The sequence below is a fragment of the Myxocyprinus asiaticus genome, chromosome 16 (assembly GCF_019703515.2).
Source record: "Myxocyprinus asiaticus isolate MX2 ecotype Aquarium Trade chromosome 16, UBuf_Myxa_2, whole genome shotgun sequence".
NCBI classification, from domain to species: domain Eukaryota; kingdom Metazoa; phylum Chordata; class Actinopteri; order Cypriniformes; family Catostomidae; genus Myxocyprinus; species Myxocyprinus asiaticus.
The window spans coordinates 2,861,725-2,881,104 of NC_059359.1; the positions used below are offsets into that span (position 1 = coordinate 2,861,725).

A 19,380-nucleotide genomic window follows, 5' to 3' on the forward strand; every position below is an offset into this window, starting at 1 on the left:
ACTGAATTCATATAACTGCTGCAAGTGCAGAATTTAATAATACATTTAATTTTTCAGTATAAATCACCCATAAACATGTTATCATACACACAAAATAAAGGGAATTTATAGAAACATTCAACAATATTAATAATCAGGGTTTTTACTACTTTACTACATTTACTAATAATAATTAGTAAAATCCATAAACACCTAAACAATTATTAATAATTTATAAAATATAATGTTTATATTTTACTTAATGTTTAAATTATATTAAAAATAAATAAACATCAAAATATAATTATTATATCATTTTAATATAATATTTTTTATAATAAATTATAATAAACAATAACACAGATTTACTTAATATATTATACGATGAATATATTCAGTTCCCTATCTGTCACTCACTCGACGTTGTGTCGATGTAGTGACACTAGTGGTCACTCTTGGGAGCCCCAAACACCTCTGATTTTGAAAAAAGGCCAGTGGGAATTGGCGAGTGGAATTTGCATGCCACTCCCCAAAACATAAGGGTATAAAAGGGGCTGGCTCGCAACCACTCATTCAGATTTTCTCTTCAGAGCAGAGCAGTTGCATTCAGTGCACTGAATTCAATCCCTCCAATATTCACCTCAAACTGCTGGATCTACAGTGCATTTCAGCGGCTTCTCCCCCTCTGCAACCGTGGAGTGCAGAGAACGCCCCTGGGCGCTTCGGCAGAAAAAAAAAAAAAAAAAAGTATATTCTAAAAGAGTATATTTCCTAACTAAAAGAGTGGCACTCACGGAACGTCTTTTTAAAGATGCCCTTCCGTTTGTGTATTGTTCCTGGTTGCGGTCGTTATCTCTCCGCTTCTGACGGCCACGATCACTGCTGCCCACACGGAGACATCGTTCGTGGATGGGTCATGTCCTCATTGCGAGAACATGACTATGGCAACGTTGCGGTCACGGCTTTCCTTCGTAAGAGGGCAAGCCACCCCAGCAGCTCCCCGCCTCGGTCCTTCTACCTATGGGTATGAGGCTGCGTCAGTTAGCACTGGGGGCGATTTGGGGACTTCAATGGGAGCACCTCAGCCGGGTAACCCCCACGGACCTCCCATTCCTCAGCACGCTCGACCCGATTGGGCTCTCGGATGAGACCGCCGGCTCATCTCAGGGTGAGTTCGACCTCTTATTCGGAGCCCGGGAAGAGCTCTCGATCGCAGCATCGGAGAGCGGGCTCATCCAGTCCGACGCGGAGGCTTCGGCTGGGCTTCCTCCTTTGGGTATGGTCGGCCAGTCTCAGGCTGACGCAGTGCTGATGGACATGCTTTCCCGGGCGGCCACAAGCATTGGGCTAGAGTGAAACCCTCCACTCTCCCCTGAACCCTCACGGCTTGATGATTGGTTCCTGGGCCCAGAGCGCCGCTCATGGCTGCGCCCGCCCCAGTCCCTTTCTTCCCGGAGGTGCATGAGGAGCTGACAAGATCATGGGGGGCACCTTTTACTACCCGATCCCGGACTTTCAGCTCCCCCGCTCTCACCACCCTCGATGGTGGGTCGGCCAGGGGGTTATCGGTGATCCCCCAGGTGGAAAAGGCGCTCGCGGTGCACTTGTGCCCGCAGAGCACCACCACCCGGCAAGGGCGCCTGAAGCTCCCGTCCAGGGCCTGTAGGTTTATGTCGTCTCTGATGGCTAAGGCCTATGGTGCCGCTGGACAAGCCATCTCCGCCCTGCATGCCATGGCTCTCCTGCAGGTACACCAAGCCAAGGCACTAAAATAGCTGCACAAGGGTAGTTCTTTTTTTTGTGGATTTTTTTCCCCTTTTTCGCCCAATTTGGAATGCCTCGTGGCCGCGTAGAGATTCGCCTCAATCCGGGTGGCGGAGGATGAATCCCAGTTGCCTCCACATCTGAGACCATCAACCCGCGCGTCTTATCACGTGGTTTGTTGAGCGCATTGCCACGGAGACATAGCGCGTGTGGAGGCTTCACGTCATCCACCACGGCATCCGCGCTCAACTCACCACGTGCCCCACCGAGAATGAGGAGGTTACCCCATGTGACTCTACCCTCCCAAGAAACTGGGCCAATTTGGTTGCTTAGGAGACCTAGCTGCAGTCATTCAGCATGCCCTGGGATTCGAACTAGCGAGCTAGCGAACTCCAGGGGTGGTAGCCAGCATCAATTACCACTGAGCTACCCAGGCCCACGAGGGTAGTTCTGACGGGGCTACGCAAATATGCATTTCCCCCCAGTGAGCCTACTTGCACAGACCCTGTGCAAGGTCAGGGAGGACGAGGAGCAGGTCATCCTAGTAGCACCCTACTGGCCCACCCAGACGTGGTTCTTGGACCTCACGCTCCTCGCGACAGCCCCCCGCCCCTTGCGAATTCCCCTGAGGAAGGACCTTCTTTCTCAGGGGCGGGGCACCATCTGGCACCCGCAACCAAACCTCTGGAATCTCCATGTCTTGCCCTTGGACGGGATGCAGAAGAACTAAGTGGCCTACCACCCGCAGTGGTAGACACAATCACTCAGGCTAGGGCTCCCTGGAGTTCGGTCTGGGCTACTCTCACGTGATCCTGAGACCCCGACCGGGCTATGTACCCAAAGTTCCCACGAACCCGTTTAGGGATCAGGTGGTGAACCTGCAAGCGCTGCCCCGGGAGGAGGCAGACCCAGCCTTGGCATTGCTGTGTCTGGTGCATGCTTTACACATCTATTTGGATTGCACACAGCGCTTTAGAAGCTCCGAGCAGCTCTTTGTCTGCTTTGGTGGACAGCAGAAAGGGAGCGCTGTCTACAAACAGAGGATGGCCCATAGGGTCATTGACGCCATCGTGATGGCATATCACGCTCAGGACATGCCGCCCCCCGTGGGGCTACGAGCCCACTCTACTAGGAGTGTGGCGGCCTTCTGGGCACTGAACAATGGCGCCTCTTTGGCAGACATCTGCAGAGCAGCGGACTGGGCAACACCCAACACCTTTGCGAGGTTCTACAATCTCCGGGTTGAGCCGGTCTCGTCCCGTATATTGTCAGGTACGAGCAGATGAGTTCCGGGACAGCTGGCCGGGTATACCACTTGCACATAGTGCCTTTCCCCTCCCCTGAGGTGAAGATGTGTGCTTTTGACTCCCAGTCGTGTTCACAAGTTGTGATCCCTGGATGACTTTCCTCCTTAACCCTGTGGCAGGTGAGTTTGCGGAGAGACTCGCTGTCGGCCCAGTACATGTGCTCACTAAGCCCTGTACAGGGGTAGGTACTCCACATGTGCTGATTCCCCATAGGTGACCCCATGTGATATATCTGCTGCTAAATATTTTCCCTGTTGGAAACTGCATCTTCCTTGGGCAGAGGGTCCTCTGCCCCCGGTCACCGTGTTTGTAGAGTTCCGGGTGGGGTGTGGTCTCCGCGGTGTCTTCCCCTTGGGAGTGACACCCCCCAACGTAGACACTTATGGCCCCTGTCCCTATTTGTTGGGCAACTCGACTTGTTCCCAAAGGATCGTTCGACACTCATAAGAGCGTTGGGGGAGGTTACGTGACGCCTGGTGTGCTGGCTACGAGGCACACAGCGGTCTGCTCGTCTCGCACTACCAGTTCACGTGACACAGTTCAGCTTATTGTGGTGTTTCGGATAGGGACCCCTAGTGTCATTACATCGACACAATGTCGAGTGAGTGACAGATAGGGAAAGTCCTGGTTACTTTCGTTACCTCCGTTCCCTGATGGAGGGAACGAGACATTGTCCCTCTTGCCACAATACTGAACTACCCGCTGAAATGGCCGGGACCTTGTCTCGGCTCCTCGGCACAAAACCTGAATGAGTGGTTGCGAGCCAGGTCCTTTTATACCCGTATGTTCGGGGGAGTGGCATGCAAATTCCACTTGCCAATTCCCATTGGCCTTTTTTCAAAATCAGAGGTGTTTGTGGCTCCCAAGAGTGACCCCTAGTGTCACTACATCGACACAACGTCTTGTTCCCTCCATCAGGGAACGGAGGTTACAAAAGTAACCAGGACGTTTTGTGTATATTTATTTTTAATATTTTTTGGTCAATATTTACTTTTATAAAGCTATTAAAAACAAGGAGCTGGACATTTTGGGATGATGGATGGGCAAAAAATAAAACAAAAATTAGTGGCTGTTGTAATTGTTTTGACAGTATTAAAATAAGCAAATAAATAGGCATTAGATAGGAAAAAAGATCAATAGAATGACTTTTTTTGTGTATTTTCTGTATGTAGCAAACATTTTAAGAGCACTTTGATGATTCTATTTGGAGCATTTTACACATTTTAATTTCATTAAAATTTCAAGCGTTGTTCAAATACTGCTTGTGTTTACGCTGCAGGTCTCATGCTGGCCAAACAGGAAGAGAGAGAGAGAGAGAGAGAGAGAGAGAGAGCCTGAGATGCAAAATGAACTCTGAAATTAACAGCTCTGGGTTTTCGCAGCTTTGCTTCTCCCTGCAGGATTCATTCGGTGAAACAGCGGAACTAATTCACAAGATTATTTGTTTCTGGTTCTCATTGTGCGAGCGAGTCATGCTCCACTTCACTTCTGAGGGAGCAATCAATAGTGCTGCTGTCTGGGGAGGAAGAGGGAACGTAAGAAACTTTTATAGGAAAAATCAACCGAAACCACTAACAAACAACAAACTGTTAGTTAAACAAAAGGTAGAGTGTTTTACCAGAGAAATTACTTAGTGTCGATTTATAACTCTTTGTTGATCTAAAACAACAGACTATACAAATGATTTTGAGTAGTTGCTTATATTAAAAAAATAGATGTTCCTAAACCTCGTGAGCTGCCTTTGCTGCCTACTGCCTACATAGGCAGCATCCAAACTGAAACAGAAACTTGTATAGTTGAAGTCAGAAGTTTACAAACACCTTAGCCAAATACATTTAAACTCAGTTATTCACAATTCCTGACATTTAGTCGTAGAAAACATTCCCTCAGGTCAGTTAGGATCACTACTTTATTTTAAGAATGTAAAAAGTCAAAATAATAGTAGAGAGAATGATTTAATTCAGCTTTTATTTCTTTCATCACATTCCCAGTGGGCCAGAAGTTTACACACACTTTGTTAGTATTTGGTAGCATTGCCTTTAAATTGTTTATCTTGGGTCAAATGTTTTGGGTAGCCTTCCACAAGCTTCTCACAATAAGCTGCTGGAATTTTGGCCCATTCCTCCAGACAGAACTGGTGTAACAGAGTCAGGTTTGTAGGCCTCCCTGCTTGCACATGCTTTTTCTGTTCTGTCCACAAATGTTCTATCGGACTGAGGTCAGGGCTTTGTGATGGCCACTCCAATACCTTGACTTTGTTGTCCTTAAGCCATTTTGCCACAACTTTGGAGGTATGCCAATTTGCGACCAAGCCTTAACTTCATGGCTGATGTCTTGAGATGTTGCTTCAATATATCCACATAATTTTCCTTCCTCATGATGCCATCTATTTTGTGAAGTGCACCAGTCCTTCCTGCAGCAAAGCACCCTAACAACATGATGCTGCCACCCCCACGCTTCACGGTTGGGATGGTGTTCTTTGGCTTGCAAGCCTCACCCTTTTTCCTCCAAACATAACAATGGTCATTATGGCCAGTTACATTTTTGTCTCATCAGACCAAAAAGTAAGATCTTTGTCCCCATGTGCACTTGCAAACTGTAGTCTGGCTTTTTTATGGCGGTTTTGGAGCAGTGGATTCTTCCTTGCTGAGCAGCCTTTCAGTTTATGTTGATATAGGACTCGTTTTACTGTGGATATAGATACTTGTCTACCTGATTCCTCCAGCATCTTCACAAGGTCCTTTGCTGTTGTTCTGGGATTGATTTGCACTTTTCGCACCAAACTATGTTCATCTCTAGGATACAGAATGCGTCTCCTTCCTGAGCGGTATGATTGCTGCGTGGTCCCATGGGGTTTATACTTGCGTACTATTGTTTGTACAGATGAACGTGGTACCTTCAGGCATTTGAAAATTGCTCTCAAGGATGAACCAGACTTGTGGAGGTCCACAATTTTTTTTCTGAGGTCTTGGCTGATTTATTTTGATTTTCCCATGATGTCAAGCAAAGAGGCAGTTCAGTACACCTCCTATCTGAAGCTAATTGGCTAACTGTCTAAAGACTTGACATAATTTTCTGGAATTTTCCAAGCTGCTTAAAGGCACAGTTAACTTAGTGTATGTAAACTTCTGACCCACTGGAATTGTGATATTGTCAATTAAAAGTGAAACTTACCAAAACTATAGTTTGCTAATATTAAATCTGTGGAGTGGTTAAAAAAATGAGTTTCAATGACTTCAACCTAAGTGTATGTAAACTTCTTTTTCTTTTTTTTCTTTTTTTCTTTTTTTAATATGCAAACAAAGAATGTGACAGTTTTTACATGTAACAAATACAAAATAACCAAGGCAAACAAATGTATGTAAACTTCTGACTTCAACTGTAAGTGATAAATTGGCAACAAAAAATACAACAATAATTAAACAAGCACAATTTAACTACATACTGTATGTACAATTGCCCAATATCCTATTGAAGCAGGAAGATATTTTTTGCTTACTGTTTCATGAATCCTGAGGATTCGAACAAGCTAATCATTTCACATGCTTTTGGCATACTATATAGTATGGAAGTATGTACATTCGGTCGTGGTGTGTTTTGCCTCTACCATCATAACTAACCTGAGTGCCTCACCAGGGCCAAGTTTCTCCCAATCCATCTGTGCACTGGCTCCAGTTACTCATCTAACTGGTATTAGCGCAAGAATCAGTTAATTAAATTTGCCTGCAGCTGTCAGTGTGAGCTGGTGGGTTTATAGAAGCCAGGTGGGCGGCAGAGGTGCCAGAACGCTACACTTTTTCACAGAAAAGACGGCGGTACGAGAAATAAAAGGTACGATTTGCAACATATGGCTTTTGTGAATGGATGCGTAAAGAATTGGGGTTGCAGACAGGTGTATGCTGTGTTGGGTGCTCACCTGCCCAGGTTAATGACTCCTCTGGGAATGCCGGTGGGCGTGTTGAAGGCGGGTAACAGCTTCTCGCCCAACTCTAACACCTTTTGTTTAAATATCTGAAAGATAAAACAGAAGAAAAAAAATTGAGAATAATTGTAACATATACAATTTATAAATGATACTCACACTCCCTCAAAGGAATTTAAAGTGCATTTAAAGAAATAGTAATTCGTTATTTTTTAAGTAGTAACACAATAATTTCAATGCCAGGGTGTCTCATCTGCAAAACATGTAGTTTTTTTAAAGGTATAGTTCACCCAATAATGAAAATTCTCTAATCATTTACTCACCCTCATGCCATCCCAGATCCAGACTTTCTTTCTTCTATTGAAAACAATTGAAGATTTTTAGAAGCATATCTCAGCTCTGTAGGTCCATACAATGCAAGTGAATGGTGGCCAGAACTTTGAAGCTCCAAAAAGCACATAAAAGGCAGCATAAAAGTAATCCATACGACTCCAGTGGTTTAATCCATATCTTCAGAAGAGATATGATATGTGTGGGTGAAAAACAGATCAATATTTAAGTCCACTTTCACATTCTTCTTTTTTTTTTTGGTGATTCGCATTCTTCGTGCATATCGCCACACACTGGGCAGGGAGGAGAATTTATAATAAAAAAGGACTTTAATCTGGAGTCGTATGGATTACTGTTATGCTGCATTTATGTGCTTTTTGGACCTTCAAAGTTCTGGCCACCATTTACTTGCATTGTATGGACTTACAGAGTTGAAATATTATTTTAAAAATCTTTGTTTATATTCAACAGAAAAAAGAAAGTCATACACATCTAGGATGGCATGAGGGTGAGTAAATGATGAGAGAATTTTCATTTTGGGGTGGACTAAACCTTTAAGCTGCACGCTGGCTTTAGTTTTTATGTGTTTCCTCTGCTGGGCTAGTCGGAGATGCTGTCAGCGGGCAGTTATGGAAAAAAAGAGCAACAAAAATTCCACCCAAACTGAATTCCAAAGGGATGATGGCTTTGTTTTCCATGGAGAGCGGCAGTAGACTGAAAATGCAGGCGTGCTTTTGTTGTGACCGCTGACAGTTGTGGTGGTATGGCTCATGTAATTATGGTGTGTGTATTACAGGCAACACAACACAACAGCACTGGTGAAGCTGTGGGGAGCCGGGCTGATCAGTCCAGCACAAAAGACGTGTTTTACCCATTAGACACTTTAGTGTCCTTGGCCACAATGTCTGCTGTTTACTCAACAAAGACATGCGACAAAGAGAGACAGAAACACACAAACAAGACAGAAAATGAAGAGACTGAAAGCCAGAAGAAAAATCAAAGACAGGATCCTGCTGACTGGGGAAAAGTGAAATAATATTGGTGAGGTTTAATTAAAGCAAACGGTTTTTTACTGTACAAAACACTTGCAGCGGTGTACGGACTACTTCATTTTGTTTATGTAGCAGTTGTACTATCATGCATACTGTATATAGTCTACAGGGTGAGCATTCTTGTGCTAAAAAAGATAGACGCAGTGCAAGAAAAGAGAATGCATGTGTCTCGAGATTGAACAGCATCTTAAAAACGTGGTGCTCCCGTACGGAGCCCCTTTAGAGGACAGGGCGGGATCTTTTTTTCTGTTTTGCGTGCCCTCGAAATAAATTTACCATGATTTTACAACAGTAACCAGTAGTGAAACCACAGTGATTATAAAGGAAGGCAAAAACTATGGTAATAAAAATCATAATTTTGTGGGTATCATGGTATTACTATGCAAATATCATAGTTTAACTATGGTTTTACTATAGTAATATATATAGTTAACAACATTAGTTAAAATGAACTAACAATGAATAATACTTTTACAGCATTTATTAATCTTGGTTAATGTTAATTTCAACATATACTGACACATTTTAAAAATCAAAAGTTATGTATGTTCATATTAGTTAATGCATTATGAATTAACATAAACTTACAATGAAAAATGTTATTTTTATTAACATTAACAAAGATGAATAAATGCTGTAAAAATATATTTTGTTCATAGTTAATGATACCTAATGCATTTACTACTGTAACCTTATAATAAAGTGCTACCGATATTGCAGACTGTAGTAACCGTAGTTTTTGGGGGTAAACATTTTTTTTTTTTTTACGGAAACCATGATTTTATTATAGTAATATTGCAGTAACTATTAAAAGTAAAGAGCCCCTTAGAGGACAGGGTGGGAATCTTTCTTCTGAAATAGTTTTGCGTTCTCTCGCAAAATATTTGCATTCCCTTGCAATAAATTTACCATGGTTTTACTACAGTAACCATATTTTAACCTTGATATTAGTAGTAAAACCATAGTAATACAGAAAAATTTTAACTATGGTAATATAAATCACAATTTTGTGGTTATTATGGTTTTACTTCAAATACAATGGTATTTAAGCTAAAAAAAATGTTTTAAATTGTGTAAAACAATTAAGAGAATGTTTAAAATTGAGGTGTTTAAAAAGTATGAAAGAATGGGTTGACAGGAACATTTTATTATGTATATACAGGTGCATCTCAATAAATTAGAATGTCGTGGAAAAGTTCATTTATTTCAGTAATTCAACTCAAATTGTGAAACTCGTGTATTAAATAAATTCAATGCACACAGACTGAAGTAGTTTAAGTCTTTGGTTCTTTTAATTGTGATGATTTTGGCTCACATTTAACAAAAACCCACCAATTCACTATCTCAAAAAATTAGAATACATCATAAGACCAATAAAAAAAACATTTTTAGTGAATTGTTGGCCTTTTGGAAAGTATGTTCATTTACTGTATATGTACTCAATACTTGGTAGGGGCTCCTTTTGCTTTAATTACTGCCTCAATTCGGCGTGGCATGGAGGTGATCAGTTTGTGGCACTGCTGAGGTGGTATGGAAGCCCAGGTTTCTTTGACAGTGGCTTTCAGCTCATCTGCATTTTTTGGTCTCTTGTTTCTCATTTTCCTCTTGACAATACCCCATAGATTCTCTATGGGCTTCAGGTCTGGTGAGTTTGCTGGCCAGTCAAGCACACCAACACCATGGTCATTTAACCAACTTTTGGTGCTTTTGGCAGTGTGGGCAGGTGCTAAATCCTGCTGGAAAATGAAATCAGCATCTTTAAAAAGCTGGTCAGCAGAAGGAAGCATGAAGTGCTCCAATATTTCTTGGTAAACGGGTGCAGTGACTTTGGTTTTCAAAAAACACAATGGACCAACACCAGCAGATGACATTGCACCTCAAATCATCACAGACTGTGGAAACTTAACACTGGACTTCAAGCAACTTGGGCTATGAGCTTCTCCACCCTTCCTCCAGACTCTAGGACCTTGGTTTCCAAATGAAATACAAAACTTGCTCTCATCTGAAAAGAGGACTTTGGACCACTGGGCAACAGTCCAGTTCTTCTTCTCCTTAGCCCAAGTAAGACGCCTCTGACGTTGTCTGTGGTTCAGGAGTGGCTTAACAAGAGGAATACGACAACTGTAGCCAAATTCCTTGACATGTCTGTGTGTGGTGGCTCTTGATGCCTTGACCCCAGCCTCCGTCCATTCCTTGTGAAGTTCACCCAAATTCTTGAATCGATTTTGCTTGACAATCCTCATAAGGCTGCGGTTCTCTCGGTTGATTGTGCATCTTTTTCTTCCACACTTTTTCCTTCCACTCAACTTTCTGTTAACATGCTTGGATACAGCACTCTGTGAACAGCCAGCTTCTTTGGCAATGAATGTTTGTGGCTTACCCTCCTTGTGAAGGGTGTCAATGATTGTCTTCTGGACAACTGTCAGATCAGCAGTCTTCCCCATGATTGTGTAGCTCTAGTGAACCAAACTGAGAGACCATTTTGAAGGCTCAGGAAACCTTTGCAGGTGTTTTGAGTTGATTAGCTGATTAGCATGCCACCATATTCTAATTTTTTGAGATAGTGAATTGGTGGGTTTTTGTTAAATGTGAGCTAAAATCATCACAATTAAAAGAACCAAAGACTTAAACTACTTCAGTCTGTGTGCATTGAATTTATTTAATACACGAGTTTCACAATTTGAGTTGAATTACTGAAATAAATGAACTTTTCCACGACATTCTAATTTATTGAGATGCACCTGTATGTTTGTATAAATGCATATGTGTCATGTAGAAATTAAGCTATTTTTAAAGTTTGATTTGAATAATTTATTCGTTAGGGTGAAAATAAATGTATAAATGTTATTTAGCCATTTTGCTCTTATTTTTTTCTTTATATTTTCCTTATGAGTTGTGCATAGAACTGTAAATGGAAATATTTAAAGAGAGAATATAAACTAGAGAGGTAAGAAGAGTAGGCATAATAATAAAAAATTAAAAAATTCCCGCCCTGTCCTGTAAGGGGCTCCGTACTCCAGCACTCAGCGCTTAAAAAGTAAAAAAATACAAAACAAGACACAACAGTCAAAAACATCTATCTAGCACATTTACATAGAAAAACAATGTAAAAATAGTGAACACTGATGAATAAAATGTGTTCTGTGTAAACAGACCCGAACACCAACTTGGCTACAGGTATTAGCTGGGCCTCCACCCATGTATTTTTAAGTAAATTTGGTTGTATTGCATAAAAAATGCCGGATGAACTCATCGAGACGCAAATATAATTTCCAAAATGCACATGCGCTCGCTTGAGGCGGATACATTTTTTATAAGATAAGACGTCAAGAGCAAAAACTACAATGGAAAAAAAAAAAATCTGGAAATATTCCAATAGAATTCGGAATGTGTCGCGAATATAGTCGCGCATCAAAAAAGTCATGTGACTGTCTCAACAAGCCAATTCAATTAGAGAATAGTTAGAGAAGTTGCTCTGTTTATTCTAAAATGCCGGACACAAAGCATGTCATCAAAATGATTGTTTATTACATCCCAGAACTGTGTGACGCGTTCACTCCCACACATAAGCATTTGCTTCTGAACACTCGAAAACAGAATTCGTCTGAGCGGTTTGTCTGTGTGCTCTAAACTGAAATTTAATAAAAGATCTACCGTGGCTTCAACTTCCATTTATATTTCTGTTTTGTGCCAATACCCCCAGAAGTGATGATTTCATCCTCATAAACAAATGGGATAGAAATGCTGCTATATTCGCAAATTATTTTGGAATATTCCGATTTTGCACATAGTAAAAATTCGTAAATTGGATTGAAACATAACTACTGGTTGATTAAATCGATGGTTCATCTAACTGAAGAAAAAAAAATAAAATAAAATAAAAAATAAATAGAGATATTTATTGAATATTGCCCAAAGGCTTAAAATATTGAGATATCATTTTGTTAGCCGCATCACTGAGCCTTACAATAAAGGTGTAAGAGATAAAGCATTTGTCAGAGCCACAGCCCAGCAGTTAGCACATATGCTCCAACACGTTAAGGCCAAAAAATTCTTAACTCAAGTATGTGATGCTTGTAGCTATGCAAGATCGACTTTGTGTTTTATTGCGTTCTAAAATGTGCCAGACTGCAATTCATAACACAACACAAGTAAACGTCACATTCTCAATGTTGCCACAAGGGGCACTATAGTGCAGGGGTTTTCCAACTAGGGTCTGGGGACCCCTTGGGGTCCTCAGGGGGGTGTTAGGGGGTCCACGAAAAATGTAATAGAATTTCTTAAAAAAAAATAACAAAAATAACAAATTGGCCATTATTACTGTTTCATACCGTTTTCTAAGGACTACAAATAAATTTGAATAGAATAGAATATGTTTTTCTTCAGGTTTTTACATGTGACATTACTCTAATAGTGGGTAGAGAATATTTATTTAAAAGTAAATATTTTCCAGATATTTATTTATTTCGGAAATTATATTTATTTATTATACAGTAACAATATATTATTTAATGCAATATGATTTATTTCATAATTATTTCCAATATCATGCTTACTATTTTTTTCTCATACAGTATAAATGGGTCTTCACACATGCAAATATGTTGCCTTTTTAGTTTTTTGGAAGGGGGTCCCTCACAAAAGGGATCATCATATTTGGGGGTACTTGGAATCAAAAAGTTTGAAACCTGCTATAGCGGACATCACACTCTTAGGAAAAAAAAGGTTCTTTAGGGTTCTATATAGAACCCTAGGGTTCTTTACTCAGCTCCAAAGAACACTTTTTGCCAAAAAGGTTCTATTTACAAAAGTTTACAAAAAAAAGAACCATTTTTGCACAAAAGAATTCTTTAGGCTAACAATTATTTGAGGTAAGAATGTATGTGTAATTTACATCATTAAAAGTTTTATTTATAAATAGTTTTGAACACTACACTACTTTTGCATTTCATAGTGCAAAAAATAAATAAAAATAAAAATAAAAATAATAATAATTTAAAATGTACTTCTTCAGCTTTTTGTTTGATTTAAAAAGGATAAATGACAGGTGATCAGATCCAGTGTCCTTTCTCTTTAAGATGACTGTTTATCTCAATATACAGTCTCTGGTACAGTCTATTCTTGAAACATAATTCCACAACAGATGCATAAAATTGTGTTTATTATAAACAGCAAACAGCTTGAGCATGTCCTGCGCTTATTTATTAATGTTATACTGCAGCTAATTGGACTTTTAGCTTATGTGTAAATTGTGCTATTTATTGTTCGTGTTGCTGTAAATGCAAACTATTAAAAAATGCATACTAAAGAATATTTAAATGTGTTTTATATGGTTATTTCACTTTCTTTGTGACATAGTATCTACATGAACTATTTAATTCACACATCCATTAAACGTTATTTTTGTAATAAAACAAAAACTAAATCTAAAAAGTAAACAATAACCAAATGTTATGATTCCATTTTGGGAATCCCTGAAAGGTTCTATATAGAACCTTTTCACGTGGCTCAAAGTATCCTTAAAAAGGGTTCTATATAGAACCTTTTCACGTGGCTCAAAGAACCTTTCAAAAGGGTTCTATATAGAACCTTTTCACGTGGCTCAAAGATTCCTTAAAAAGGGTTCTATATAGAACCTTTTCACATGGCTCAAAGTATCCTTAAAAAGGGTTCTATATAGAACCTTTTCACGTGGCTCAAAGAATCCTTAAAAAGGGTCTTATATAGAAACTTTTAGGGGTTCCAAATATGAAGCGAGCGATAGAACCCTTTTGAGTTTTAAATGGAACGCTTTCTTCAAAGTGTGTAGAGTGAAATGACCACTTCTACGGTGAGTTTTCTCTTTTCAAGTCAACTACTGTCATGATGGAGGAACAGTTTGAAGTGAATATTGCTGCGCAAGTAAGTTAAAGTCAATATATTTATACTAACCTGAATAATAGCACATCTAGTTCAATGGCACAAACTTTCGAAGGTAACTCTATCGCCCCCTTGAGTACTGAGGTTTGTTATCGCCACAGTAGTGCAAAAATACACGTTAAGCATTGGCAAAGTGTTGGCCAAACACTTGAATCTGCGTACTTATACTTGTGTAAAGTATGTTTACTGTCTTAAGCTGAAGTATATGCAGGCAATTAAAGTTTAAATCTGACTTGCAACATTTCACAATCCCACCCACTTCTTTTCCTGATCATTTTCTGTCCACTCTCTACTCTACTGTGAATAAAAATTGCAAAAAGAGACAATCCTGATCCGACTCCTCCTAAGTCTATCATCTAATCACTGTTTTATCATTGCAAGTACTTGCATTGCAAAGCTTCACAGTGTGAAAGGACAAACAGTGTGTATCATGAACTGAACAAATACAGAGGTAGATGACATTGCAGCTTTGATGTGGCGGCACGCTTGTTTCACATTTTGGCAGAACAAAGGCACCTCATGACATGGATCTATCTAGCATCTGTTTATGAGCTTGTAAATCAAGAGTTTTTGTTCCCCATGATGTTCGGGCTGAGCATGTGTTGCATTATTTATGGCGTGATGTATTTTTTTCAGTGCTAAAGAAAATAATCAAATAAATTAGACAGAGAAACTCAATAGCCATATATGTGGCATCATTTCTAAAGAAAGCAAGATACAGACAAATTCTCTGTTTGTTTTGCGTCATGTGCAAGCCGCTCCTGCTTATGCAATCGTATTAAAGGTTATCTCGATGTAGAGAAAAAAACATCACCCATAATGTTTCCTCCTCGCCTAATTAGCACCGTGTGGGATGCATATGTGTCTGAGGATGTTCCAGGCTCAATTACGCTGTTCTAGGGTGCTTCAGCTGAGACATGAGGAGGAGAGAATTAATGATTGACACACAGGGTAAACATCAGTCATAACTGATGATATACAGTGAATCTCACAAAGCCTGTCAAGAACACATCAAGGCCTCATTTAACCCCAAAATTAAAAAATAAATAAAAAAAATGTTTATTTTGTGTAGAAAAAATGCAGCCTATTTTAGGGCCATTTAGGTTTTTTGCATAATGACACTATCTTTATGAAAAAGTCAACATGAAATCAAAATGTACCCTATTTACTTTACTATTAATTAATAGACATTCTTGGTCTTATTAAGAATAAATCAAAGATGAAAAAAAAACATCTTCATAATTTTTCATCAAAATGCAAAGATTTTGTAAATGTAAAGACCTCCGCTGACATCACCAATCACTCTTGTTTTTAACCCCACCCCTCCAATTAGATTTCAAGATCCAATCAATTCCTAACTGATCAAATTGGATTGGATGGACATTGACATTAAGCATAAATACTGTAAAGCAAAAACGAGTGTGACATTTTTTGATAAAATATTTAAATTCTTAAGTATTTATACATCATGGTAGTATTTGCTGTACTGCCTACATACACATACACACAGTATATTATAACATTAAATTATTTTAACACCTTTGCAACACATTTGCATACTATGTACAGCATGCATACTGCATACTGCAGAACTAGTATGGCTAGAATGGTCGTATGCTATTTTGAACATCCAGTTATTTTTTTGCATAAAGAAAATTCACAATCTGTATGCAGTATACACAGTATAAACCAGTATACATTACTGGTATGAGTAATATGGCAGTATACTGTTTTTAACTATCCAGGTGTTCTGTGCATTCTGAATATTTGCGTATTACACACAGTATATAGTACATACTGTTTAAATAGTATGCAGAGTATGGATCTATTATATTTTGAACAGCTGGTGGTTATATGCATACAGAACTTATAGTAAACATGCTGCATACTGCAGAACTAGTGTAGCTACAATGGTAGTATGCTATTTTGAAGGTATTTTCCAGGTTTTCTTGGCATACAGAAAATTCACATACTATGCACAGTATACATAGTATAAACTCCACTGGTATGTGTAATATGGAAGTATGCTATTTTTAACATCATTATGGTGTTTTAACAGGTAAAAAAAAATACTGTATTAAAGAGATGGAATGTAATGAGAATCACTACTGAGAATAATGAGAATTCAACAAACATAACAAAATAATAATAATAATATCGATTATTATTATTGTTATTATAATATAAATATTTATATATTAATATTATATATCTATCATAAAAATAACACTTTAAAAAAATGAACTCAATTAATCATGTCCCCGGACCGTAATAAGGAATATTCCTTATATCTGAGCAATTCATGCTTGGAGTACCACATGTTTTCTCCAGGGGGCAGTAAGCGGCACACCAGCTGTATAGGCAACACACAGCTTATACAGAGAACAAACTAGGGATGGGTGATACCACTTATTTTCTTTTCGATCTGATACCAATAATTTAAAGTCCAATATCGTTGATACCGATACCAATACTGATACCTCTATTAAATAGATTTTTTTGCTATTTCTTGGGATAAAATGGGTAATTTAAAATATTATTTTAGTCAAAATTCAAGTCATTATTATATATTATATAATTATATATATATATATATATATATATATATATATATATATATATATATATATATATATATATATATTACATTTGTGAGCCTAAACAATTTTTTTAAATGACTTATTAACAACAATTACACACAAACTCATAAGAAATGTCACCTTTAGATATGTTGTTATTTTAGCGTGAATTTACTCCAGAAGTTGTTTCTTTGATTTTCTCTCATTACCTCTACAAGGCACTGACTCCTCTTGTTTGAGCGAGTCTTGTGACGGTGCAAGCGCTTGTCTGCTTGTGTCTTTCAGCATGTTAAGATGAGCGGAAGAAGAAACAGTTTCCATCCTGCACAAGTATTTGCTAATAAAGCCTAATCCTTTTTATTTCACTTTGAAGCTTATAATTATTGTTCATGTTCATGGTAACCAAATGATAACATCCCTAGTTTAAAAAAAAGTTAGAATCTATATTTTTGTGTGTGGATCGACATTTTTGATACAACATCAGTATTGGAAGTATTGATACTTTAGGATCGATCCTTCCATCCCTAGAACAAACCACACTTACTGAGAGCAGACAGCACAAGTGGAGAACACGTTCTTATGTACAAACACAGCTTGATGGAGCGCAAATCTGAAGGCAGGGATCTCAAGATGTGTTTTTCTAAGTTTCAAACTTCATTTAACTTGACACAGCGACCTATAAATGGTATGTTTATGACGTGACTCAACCGAGGCGCTCCAAAAGTGTTCGTCTGACGCAGATGTACATTGACGTGTCCTTAAACAAGCACTTATAGACCAATGATTGGCTTATGTTCAATAATATAGAAACAAACAATATATTGAATTCTAAAGCCAATTTTTGTATTGTCCTTTTTAATGCTTCGCTTGTGTGCCAAAATAATATAATGCATTTTAATTCTGTATTTAAAAAAATATATATACTGTATATTTTATTTATAATTAATTACTGTAAATCTAACTATTTGTAATTATTTAATCATTATATATTGAATTATTGTTATTTGAGGGGCTTTCTCATATATGATTAATTGGATTAATTGATCGGCATACCATGTAATTAATTCGATTACAAATTTTAATCGTTTGACAGCCCTAATATATATATACTGTATATACTATGGTCGATTTGTTGTCAAAGATTGGGAGAACCTTTTAAAAATCTAGTTTAAAATCACTTGTCAAGTTCTCAGAAATGTAATGTTTGTGTCCAATTTGGTTTCACACATTTCTGAAAAATCCTTTATAGCATTTTCTACAAAAAAAACATTTAAAACTTTAAAAATGTCATGTGGTGTAACCATCAAGTAAAAATTATTATATTACATTCTTTGTACCTTGAATACATGAGTATAAACAACTTTCAACTTTCAATTTTCAAACACAATTGTTATATAAATATTATTAATTTTTGAGTCAAAAGTATCAAGTTTTCTCAGGGTTACACCGCATGACTTAAACAAAATGTGCCTTTTCATAAAAATGTCAAAATAAATATCTTTTTTAAAACTTCACGCTCAGTCTTGAGGGTCTAAAGGTTTCCGCTCTGTTTTTGTTGGACAAAAGCGTTTTTAAATATGAATAATTTTAAAACACAATTGTTTCACTGCTTATTTTTTTAAGAAGTTATAATAAAAGATGCACTAGTCATGCCAACATTTATATATACATATATTTTATTATTATTATTATTACTATTATTTTTCAGGAATTTCAGCTTTTAATGAAACCATTTTTTATTTATTTTTTCCCTCCGGTAATTTTTTTTACTTTAAGTCCCAAAAAACAAACACTTTAAACTCAGAAATTGAAAATAGAAGAGGTGCTTTCAAGTAAATGGTTTGTGTGAATTGCACTTATGTATTTGTAATTTAATAGATCTGGACAAAAATGAGCATCACTTCATTGACCCTTACGCCACATGATCGTAATATGCACCTGTTACCCTCCGTTATTGTATTTTATGATGAACTCGGTGAAAAGAATCCCCGTTATAATCATGAAAAAGTTGTTTTTCTAGATCGCTCGCTCACTGTCACAGACACACATTTTTTTCTACTCCACTAGCTGAACTAGTAAAGGAAGTTTGGGCTGTTTCTATGAAGGATGCTTTAACAGGGGTGTAAAAAAGTTGTTCTACACACAAATGCGTTTTATAGGCGAAACGCTGAAAATTGTTTGAGTTAAAAACATGTACACTGTTGTAACTGAACACTCGTCATAGCAATACCTTACATTCTGTTCTCCTTTTTTTTTTTTTTTAAAAGGAAGACAAATAATTTCCTTGTACTGTTCTCTTGGTCACTTCTGAAAGTGTGTGAAACTTTTGAAAACATGTATTACATTTAGTGGCGTTTAAATTAAATATTTTACTTGCACGATTAGTTCTAAGTAACTCATGACTAAATTAATCTAAAGGGGATGGTGAGAGGGGATGGGGGTTTTATAAAGGGGATGCTTTTTGGTATTTCACGCAACAACGGGGACACCATCCCCTCGCACCCCTATCATATACTGCCGCTCACTGG

General features: G+C 38.2%; 1 protein-coding gene across 2 annotated transcripts in view; it reads right to left on the minus strand.

Moving 5' to 3' along the window:
- The window catches only part of LOC127453596 (mannosyl-oligosaccharide 1,2-alpha-mannosidase IA-like), a 278,918-nt gene that overhangs the window by 30,091 nt on the left and 229,447 nt on the right, over positions 1-19,380 (minus strand). For both annotated transcript variants that reach the window (XM_051720073.1, XM_051720072.1), the window contains exon 5: positions 6,967-7,061. In XM_051720073.1, coding sequence (XP_051576033.1) covers positions 6,967-7,061 — 95 coding nt within the window. The remainder of the gene's footprint in view (positions 1-6,966; positions 7,062-19,380) is intronic.